At 55.7% G+C, this 10,458-nt stretch overlaps 1 protein-coding gene across 1 annotated transcript; it reads right to left on the bottom strand.

The window, feature by feature from the left end:
- Positions 1-19: 19 nt before the first annotated feature.
- PPP1R27 (protein phosphatase 1 regulatory subunit 27) lies at positions 20-9,613 on the bottom strand. Its single transcript, XM_078611058.1, is given in 4 exon segments — positions 20-666; positions 3,464-3,519; positions 3,521-3,615; positions 8,813-9,613. Coding segments are annotated over 4 exon segments (606 nt in total). The 5' UTR covers positions 9,129-9,613; the 3' UTR covers positions 20-527.
- Positions 9,614-10,458: the final 845 nt, after the last annotated feature.

The following is a 10,458-nucleotide window of genomic DNA, read 5'->3' as shown; positions in this document are numbered from 1 at the left end:
GCAGCTACAGGGGGGGGGGGGGGGTAGTTCACCCCCCGATGAGGGGTGGTGTGGGTGAGGCTTGAGGCGGTGGGCCTTGGGAAAGAAGGGGGGGGGGGGTGCAGGTACCCCCTGGAACTCAGAGGGTCCTCTCGGGATCTCCACTGGCAGGACCCACAAAAGGGGCTCCTGAATATGAATTATCGATCCGTGTCCAGAATTCCCGAGTTCTTGGATCCGAGGAGTCCTTGATCCAGACTTTCGCGTCCGAGTCTTGTAAATTGGAGTCCGTGGCTTCCAGTCGCCTCTCGACTCCACTCCACGCGATCCAGACGCTGGACTTGGGCCCGTGATCCTCATGCCGGATCTGAAACCCTCGATCCGATTTCTCAGTCGGGGTTCAAGCGATCCCCTGAGCGGGGGTCCCACCGGGTCCCTGGGCGCGCTCCCCGCACGTGGCTGGCCCCCCCGCTCGCAGGGGTTCACCCCTCGCGCTCGGGAGGGGGGTTGGAGGGGGAGCACGTTGGGGGGGGGTCCCTGAGACCCCCTTAGTCGTCAGGCAAGACTCCCCTGCGCGCCGCGCGCAGCATCTGCCGAATGTCGGAGCGGCCTCGGGGCAGGAGGTCCTCGGGGAGGTCACCGCCTTCGGACAGCGCCACTGGGGACGCGCCCTTCCGGAGAAGATGTCTACGCGGGGGGGGGGGGGGGTAAGGGGGGCACAGATTAGGAGGTGTAGGTGGGGAGTGAGGAGGTGTAGGTGGGGAGTTTTGATGATGATGGGAAGGAGCAGCTGTTGGCTCCACGACTTGGGGGAGCTCCAGGGAGTCTTCTCGTCCACGCCACTGATGATGATGATGATGGGATTCTTGATACCGTGGTGGGTGGTGTTGCTGCTGATGCTGATGGGATTCTTGATATCGTGGTGGGTGGTGTTGCTGCTGATGATGATGGGATTCTTGATACCGTGGTGGGTGGTGTTGCTGCTGATGCTGATGATCATGGGATTCTTGATAACGTGGTGGGTGGTGTTGCTGCTGATGATGATGATGATGGGATTCTTGATAACGTGGTGGGTGGTGGTGTTGCTGCTGATGATGATGATGGGATTCTTGATAACGTGGTGGGTGGTGGTGTTGCTGATGATGATGATGATGGGATTCTTGATAACGTGGTGGGTGGTGTTGCTGCTGATGATGATGATGATGATGGGATTCTTGATAACGTGGTGGGTGGTGTTGCTGCTGATGCTGATGATGATGGGATTCTTGATAACGTGGTGGGTGGTGGTGTTGCTGCTGATGATGATGATGATGATGGGATTCTTGATAACGTGGTGGGTGGTGTTGCTGCTGATGCTGATGATGATGGGATTCTTGATATCGTGGTGGGTGGTGTTGCTGCTGATGCTGATGATGATGGGATTCTTGATAACGCGGTGGGTGGTGGTGTTGCTGATGATGATGATGGGATTCTTGATAACGTGGTGGGTGGTGTTGCTGCTGATGATGATGATGGGATTCTTGATAACGTGGTGGGTGGTGTTGCTGCTGATGCTGATGATGATGGGATTCTTGATAACGTGGTGGGTGGTGTTGCTGCTGATGCTGATGATGATGGGATTCTTGATATCGTGGTGGGTGGTGTTGCTGCTGATGATGATGATGGGATTCTTGATAACGTGGTGGGTGGTGGTGTTGCTGATGATGATGATGATGGGATTCTTGATAACGTGGTGGGTGGTGTTGCTGCTGATGATGATGATGATGGGATTCTTGATAACGTGGTGGGTGGTGTTGCTGCTGATGATGATGATGGGATTCTTGATAACGTGGTGGGTGGTGTTGCTGCTGATGCTGATGATGATGGGATTCTTGATACCGTGGTGGGTGGTGTTGCTGCTGATGATGATGATGGGATTCTTGATAACGTGGTGGGTGGTGGTGTTGCTGATGATGATGATGGGATTCTTGATAATGTGGTGGGTGGTGTTGCTGCTGATGATGATGATGGGATTCTTGATAACGTGGTGGGTGGTGTTGCTGCTGATGATGATGATGGGATTCTTGATAACGTGGTGGGTGGTGTTGCTGATGATGATGATGATGATGGGATTCTTGATAACGTGGTGGGTGGTGTTGCTGCAGATGCTGATGATGATGGGATTCTTGATATCGTGGTGGGTGGTGTTGCTGCTGATGATGATGATGATGGGATTCTTGATAACGTGGTGGGTGGTGGTGTTGCTGATGATGATGATGATGGGATTCTTGATATCGTGGTGGGTGGTGTTGCTGCTGATGATGATGATGATGGGATTCTTGATAACGTGGTGGGTGGTGGTGTTGCTGATGATGATGATGATGGGATTCTTGATATCGTGGTGGGTGGTGTTGCTGCTGATGATGATGATGATGGGATTCTTGATATCGTGGTGGGTGGTGTTGTTGCTGATGATGATGATGATGGGATTCTTGATAACGTGGTGGGTGGTGTTGTTGCTGATGATGATGATGGGATTCTTGATATCGTGGTGGGTGGTGTTGCTGCTGATGATGATGATGGGATTCTTGATAACGTGGTGGGTGGTGGTGTTGCTGATGATGATGATGATGGGATTCTTGATATCGTGGTGGGTGGTGTTGCTGCTGATGATGATGATGATGGGATTCTTGATAACGTGGTGGGTGGTGGTGTTGCTGATGATGATGATGGGATTCTTGATAACGTGGTGGGTGGTGTTGCTGCTGATGATGATGATGGGATTCTTGATAACGTGGTGGGTGGTGTTGCTGCTGATGATGATGATGATGGGATTCTTGATAACGTGGTGGGTGGTGGTGTTGCTGCTGATGATGATGATGATGGGATTCTTGATAACGTGGTGGGTGGTGTTGCTGCTGATGCTGATTATGATGGGATTCTTGATATCGTGGTGGGTGGTGTTGCTGCTGATGCTGATGATGGGATTCTTGATAACGTGGTGGGTGGTGTTGCTGCTGATGATGATGATGGGATTCTTGATAACGTGGTGGGTGGTGTTGCTGCTGATGATGATGATGGGATTCTTGATAACGTGGTGGGTGGTGTTGCTGCTGATGATGATGATGGGATTCTTGATAACGTGGTGGGTGGTGTTGCTGCTGATGCTGATTATGATGGGATTCTTGATATCGTGGTGGGTGGTGTTGCTGCTGATGCTGATGATGGGATTCTTGATAACGTGGTGGGTGGTGTTGCTGCTGATGCTGATGGGATTCTTGATAACGTGGTGGGTGGTGTTGTTGCTGCTGATGATGCTGATGATGATGGGATTCTTGATAACGTGGTGGGTGGTGTTGCTGCAGATGCTGATGATGATGGGATTCTTGATAACGTGGTGGGTGGTGGTGTTGCTGCTGATGATGATGTCGAAAGTGACAACGATACTGGTGCTTATACTGATGGTGTCCGATGGACATTCCCCGTTCCCATGACGGGAGCCCACCTGATGACGGCCGTGTGGCCCTGCGAGCAGGCGAGGTGCAGCGCCGTGACCCCCCCCCTCGGTGCGCAGCTCCATCCGCGCCCCCCCTCGCAGGAGCGCCTCCACCACCTCCACGTGGCCACGCAGAGACGCCTCGTGCAGCGCCGCCATGCCTGCGTACACGTGGTGTCGTCACGAGGGAGGGTCACCCACGTGTCGCTCGCTCTCTCGCGTCTGCGTGCACGAATTGTACAAAGGCAGAGACCTCCCCCCACCCCCCTGCCCCCCCCCCCCCCCCCCCGTATAGCCTTCAACAGACCGCTCACTGGGGCAAGTGGTGTCAGCGAGCACCTATGAAGGCCGTCACGGCACACGAAGGGGGTGGGTGGCCAGCACCACGCCCGGCCGCCTTTGTCTCCCCCAACGCCGATGCTTACGCCGCCACACTAGGCTACTCATGTGAGTCTGAGTCGACCTAGGGGAGGCCCGGGACCTGGTTCAGATATCAGTCACCGATGTTGGCCGTGAGCGGGAATCGAACTCGGGTCTTTTTGCCGGGTTCGTCGCGTCGTGCGCTAACCGCCGCGCCACCGTTCCCCCTACGAACCCGCATACAGCAGGCGCGCTCAGGCGGAGGACATCGCGACCGTGCCCAGCGAGAGCGGTTTCTGCGCGGCGCTTTTACCTTCGCGAGGCGAGCGCGAGTGGGTGGCCACTCTCAATGATGCTCTGGAAGAGGGCGAGAGAGCTGGGCTCAACAGTCGGTTATAGGAGCGCTATGAAGAAGGGCAAGCTCCCAAAACGTCACCTATCGCAGGTGTCCCTCCCTCTATTTCGGGCTCGCGTGGTGCCATTTCGCGCATATGCGGCTTAACCCGGTTCTACCCAAAATCCGCTACACTATGCGGTTTGAATTCACTCCACATGCGGCTTTGCGGTCGTACGTGGGACAACGTAGTGCGTAGCGTGTGCGTAGCGTGGGTGCACTGTGTGCATAGCGTGTGCGTAGCGTGGGTGCACTGTGTGCGTAGCGTGTGCGTACCGTGGGTGCACTGTGTGCGTAGCGTGGGTGCACTGTGTGTGTACCGTGGGTGCACTGTGTGTGTACCGTGGGTGCACTGTGTGTGTACCGTGGGTGCACTGTGTGCGTAGCGTGTGCGTACCGTGGGTGCACTGTGTGCGTACCGTGGGTGCACTGTGTGTGTACCGTGGGTGCACTGTGCGTGTACCGTGGGTGCACTGTGTGTGTACCGTGGGTGCACTGTGTGCGTAGCGTGTGCGTACCGTGGGTGCACTGTGTGTGTACCGTGGGTGCACTGTGTGTGTACCGTGGGTGCACTGTGCGTGTACCGTGGGTGCACTGTGTGTGTACCGTGGGTGCACTGTGTGTGTACCGTGGGTGCACTGTGTGTGTACCGTGGGTGCACTGTGTGTGTACCGTGGGTGCACTGTGTGTGTACCGTGGGTGCACTGTGTGTGTACCGTGGGTGCACTGTGTGCGTACCGTGGGTGCACTGTGTGTGTACCGTGGGTGCACTGTGTGTGTACCGTGGGTGCACTGTGTGTGTACCGTGGGTGCACTGTGTGTGTACCGTGGGTGCACTGTGTGTGTACCGTGGGTGCATTGTGTGCGTACCGTGGGTGCACTGTGTGTGTACCGTGGGTGCACTGTGTGTGTACCGTGGGTGCACTGTGTGCGTACCGTGGGTGCATTGTGTGCGTACCGTGGGTGCACTGTGTGCGTACCGTGGGTGCATTGTGTGTGTACCGTGGGTGCACTGTGTGTGTACCGTGGGTGCACTGTGTGTGTACCGTGGGTGCACTGTGTGTGTACCGTGGGTGCACTGTGTGCGTACCGTGGGTGCATTGTGTGCGTACCGTGGGTGCATTGTGTGCGTACCGTGGGTGCACTGTGTGTGTACCGTGGGTGCACTGTGTGTGTACCGTGGGTGCACTGTGTGTGTACCGTGGGTGCACTGTGTGTGTACCGTGGGTGCATTGTGTGTGTACCGTGGGTGCACTGTGTGTGTACCGTGGGTGCACTGTGTGTGTACCGTGGGTGCACTGTGTGTGTACCGTGGGTGCATTGTGTGTGTACCGTGGGTGCATTGTGTGTGTACCGTGGGTGCACTGTGTGCGTAGCGTGGGTGCACTGTGTGTGTACCGTGGGTGCATTGTGTGTGTACCGTGGGTGCACTGTGTGTGTACCGTGGGTGCACTGTGTGCGTACCGTGGGTGCACTGTGTGTGTACCGTGGGTGCACTGTGTGTGTAGCGTGGGTGCACTGTGTGTGTAGCGTGGGTGCATTGTGTGCGTAGCGTGGGTGCACTGTGTGCGTACCGTGGGTGCACTGTGTGCGTACCGTGGGTGCACTGTGTGTGTACCGTGGGTGCACTGTGTGCGTACCGTGGGTGCACTGTGTGCGTACCGTGGGTGCACTGTGTGCGTACCGTGGGTGCACTGTGTGCGTACCGTGGGTGCACTGTGTGCGTACCGTGGGTGCACTGTGTGCGTACCGTGGGTGCACTGTGTGTGTACCGTGGGTGCACTGTGTGCGTACCGTGGGTGCACTGTGTGTGTACCGTGGGTGCACTGTGTGTGTAGCGTGGGTGCACTGTGTGCGTACCGTGGGTGCACTGTGTGTGTACCGTGGGTGCACTGTGTGCGTACCGTGGGTGCACTGTGTGTGTACCGTGGGTGCACTGTGTGCGTACCGTGGGTGCACTGTGTGCGTACCGTGGGTGCACTGTGTGCGTACCGTGGGTGCACTGTGTGTGTACCGTGGGTGCACTGTGTGCGTACCGTGGGTGCACTGTGTGTGTACCGTGGGTGCACTGTGTGCATAGCGTGTGCGTACCGTGGGTGCACTGTGTGCGCACTTGTCTGTAATGTGCGCGCGCTGGGCAGGCGCTGTCACGTGCGGTAGATCGGTCTATTCTACGCGATCTATTCTACGCGATCTCGCTTTGTGCGCCCTCGTCTCGTAACGCATCTACCGCAAATGTTTCCTGTTGAGGCCACGAACGGTTGAATGTGCCAGGTTTGAATTGTGATGATGTGCTGTAAAGTTTCGAACCAAGAAAGGGCACCGCATCGCGCGCTTTCAGACGCGCTTCTGCGGCCGTCTGGAACGCTCTTCCTTCCGATATTAGGAAGCCACTGGAGCTATCCACCATTAAATCAACTAAGAGGGAAAACGAATTTCTTTAGCACTGCTTTTTGTATTTAAGTTTGACGCCCTCCCCCCGCACCTCGGATAAACACGATCGGCTACGTACGGTGCGAAAGAAGTTCAGTATACACTCACACATGCGAACTCGCCAGAGCTGAGTGAGCGGCGTCAATTCTAAGGATGCTGCTATCGAACATTTTTTTGCCAGCTTCCACTGGGAGCCTGGGTTCAAATCCGCGTTCTTTGCAGCCGCGCACTCGTTGACTCAGCCCGGTTTCTATTCTCCTCTTGTGCACGGCAGCAGCAACATCATCATAATATTCAGAGCTCTCTGCCAATGTCGAGGTCTGCTGCTGGTCACAACGAGAGGGCTTCAGCAGAGAGAGAGAGAAGAGTTGATGTCGTTTTTTGCCGATCCTCCTCCGTTGAAGGAGCGCAGATCACGGTGGGTTTACCCTGCGGTTCATAGTTTTGGTTGCACGGCCACAATCACACGGTGATTTGTCTTTATTCGAACTCCGTGCCTCTCTGTGTATCTCGAGGAGTCTCCGCGTATTACGATGTGCCTCTACGGGTTCAATATGCGGTCCGTAGTTTGTGTTGCAAACTACGGACCGCATATCGTGCGTTGAATTTTCCATCTGTGAAGGAGATGTGCGCATGCGTCTTGGGGTGGTGACAACGTTCCGATTCGGTTGAAGGGCCTCGGCTCGGCCACCAATGATTGCACAACTGAGACCCATCCACTACGCGTCGCGTGGTTTCTCGCTGATGGGGCATCTCGCAGAAATCGGTGCTCCGTGGTGCAGTGGTGTCGCCTGCGTTTCGTGAGTGAGAAACTACAAAGATGATTACGTCACGATCAGATGCTTGATATCATCGGCAGCGGCAGCCGTGGCCAATCCACTGCTGGATGGAGGCCTCCCCAAGCCGCCGCTAAATGTGTAAATGGTATAAGTTAGAGTTGTGGTTTAGTCGTGTGGCGTAAATTTTGACTTAAAACTTTCGCGACTGAAGGAATTCATATTCGTAGGTTTTTACCCTTTTAAACTGGTACACAACTGACACCTTTAAAGGTGTCAGTTTTGTACCAGTTTTTTGTACCACTATATTTTGCCACTGGTAAAAGAGATCTCATAGTGAATTCATATTCGTTGATTCTTTCGGTAAAGTCACGTAGATAGAAAAATAAAAATAAAGTGCATAAAAATAATTAAAATAAAATTCAAAAAATATAATAAAACCACGACATTTTGATCGCAACACAAGTGGTGTTGCGATCGAAACGTCGTGGTTTGTTTTTTTATTTTATTTTTGTATTCACTTTACTTTTTTGTGTGTGGATTAGTCACTTTGGATGGATTTTAGATGCGTGTATGTATTGATGATGGTTATGATAGTGCTGATGGTGGTGATGATGGTGATGATGATGTTGTCGTGTATTCAGCAGTGATTGCGAGGTAGTTTCACGTCTCGCTAACGGGGCAACTTGCAATCTTCGCACTTAAATTTAGCAGCGTCGCGATGACGTCTGCCGCTCCTGATTTAGTGCCGGGGCGCCGCTGCCTCAGACCGGTTCAGCAGCCGCGTCCCCGACACGAAACGCGGTTGTCGCTCTGCGTTAGAGACGCACGGAGAGCCGAGAATGCTGATGATGGTTCTAGCGGCGAGGCTCTGCGTTAGAGCCACACACAGAGAGCCGAGAACGCTGATGATGCTTCTAGAGGTGAGGCTCTGCGTTAGAGCCACACACGCAGAGCCGAGAATGCTGATGATGGTTCCAGCGGCGAGGCTCTGCGTTAGAGTCATACACAGAGAGCCGAGAATGCTGATGATGCTTCTAGAGGTGAGGCTCTGCGTTAGAGCCATACACAGAAAGCCGAGAATGCTGATGATGGTTCTAGAGGCGAGGCTCTGCGTTAGAGGCACACGCAGAGCCGAGAATGCTGATGATGCTTCTAGAGGTGAGGCTCTGCGTTAGAGCCACACACAGAGAGCCGAGAATGCTGATGATGGTTCTAGAGATGAGGCTCTGCGTTAGAGGCACACACGGAGAGCCGAGAATGCTGATGATGGTTCTAGAGGTGAGGCTCTGCGTTAGAGCCACACACGGAGAGCCGAGAACGCTGATGATGCTTCTAACCGCGAGGCTCGGGCACACGAGGCGTCGTTGCTGCCGGGCGATGAGAGGCGCCTACCGGACGTATTGATGGTGTCGAGGGAGTGCTCCCCGCCCTTGACGAAAGCCTCCACCTGCTCCACGTCCCCCTGCCTCACGTTGTCAAGGAACTCCACGTCAGCCGTGAACCGCACGCTCTTGAGCGGCGCGGGGGAGTCGGTGCACTCGGGGCCGCACGAGGAGGCGACCGAGCCGCGTCGAGAGCCGGTCCCCTTGGTCTTCTTCCTACCCCCCGGGGAATTGGGTCCCGAGTCCCCCCCGCGACTCAAGAACGAGAAGCGTGCGCCGTAATCCCCGATGACGTGGTACTGCCGTACGCCCAGGTAGAGCGCCATCTCACCGGCTGATGATGCTGCTGATGATGATGATTCTGCTGATTAGGATGACTCTGCAGATAATGATGCTGCCGCTGCTGCTGCTGCTCCCGCTGCCTTGGGTTGCTGTAGCACGCTGATAATTGCGCTGCTGTTTCTGATTGATGTCCCTGCTGCTGCTGATGATGATGTTGATGTCCCTGCTGCTGCTGATGATGATGTTGATGGTCCTGCTGATGACACTGCCGATCCTTGAGTTGCCGCTGCTATTTCTGTTCCCGCAGCCGCCGCCGCCGCCGCTGCTGCTGCGGGAGTTGACTCCGACGAATGTTGTTTTGTTTTGTGTTAAAACAAATATATTTCCGAGAAGAGCAACAACAACAACAACAAAAGCGTGTCGCTCCGAGAGCACGTCGAGTCGCTCGTCGCTCTCCTCTCGTCGTCTCCTGTGCGGTGTCCACGTTGCCCCGCACCCCCTAGCTGCTCCCCTCTCCCGGGCAGGCGGGGTCAGGTCCCCTCTTATAGGGGGGCCAGAACGGGGGGTGGGGGGAGGTGGGGGGAGGGCGGCACGAACTCCACGCCGATGATGGAGCGAGAGTAGCGCGAACGCCGCGGGGGATGCGGAGGGGATGGGGGAGAGGGGAGGAGAGGGGAGGGGTTGAGGGTGGTGAGCTCGTGGGGTGAGTACGAGTGGTGGGAGGGGTGTTGGGAGAGAGAGAGAGAGTTTCGTCGTCAATAAAGGTGTGAATGTGGTTTCGTGGGGTGAGCGCGGTCAGGGTGAGTGAGGTTGAGCGCTGTGAGGATGAGCACGGTGAGCTCGCCATGGCCCAGACGACACCGCACGACCAAGCAGCTTCTGTTCGGCCGGATAGAGGGGAGCTAAACGGGCACGGCGCTGGAGAAGGGACGCAGCTGATGCGGTGCAGCAGGATGCGTAGCCGAGTGGCCTTGCCGATGACTGTGGAGGAGAGGCTCGTGAAGGAAGCTACTGGTGGAGTTGGAGGCTGTCGCCCTCCAACAACAGCGGAGGGCAGAGGAGTGAGAGCTCAGCTCACTGGCGGAAAAAATAAAATCCCGCAGCAAGTTGGCGCAGTGGGGAGCGCGGCCGATGCATCTGCCCGGCCATCTCGGTCGGTCAAACCCATGGCACCTGGGTCCGTTCCGTGACCTCCTTGCCAGGGGCCCTTTGACACTTCACGTGGCCTCAAAGTGCACCTTGCATGGCACGAGCGCCGTCGTGACGTTACCGCCACGTGGTGGTGGTGGTGGTGAACGGCGGTTGTTGTTGGTGAGCGTGGTGAGGGTGATCCATTTCATCACCATCATGCGCGCAGATGTATTTTAATATTAC

This window comes from Lampetra planeri, chromosome 35, assembly GCF_965212315.1.
Source record: "Lampetra planeri chromosome 35, kcLamPlan1.2.h2, whole genome shotgun sequence".
In the NCBI taxonomy this organism is placed as follows: domain Eukaryota; kingdom Metazoa; phylum Chordata; class Hyperoartia; order Petromyzontiformes; family Petromyzontidae; genus Lampetra; species Lampetra planeri.
Note: the sequence above shows the minus strand (reverse complement) of the source record. Positions and strands in the feature narration are given on the sequence as shown.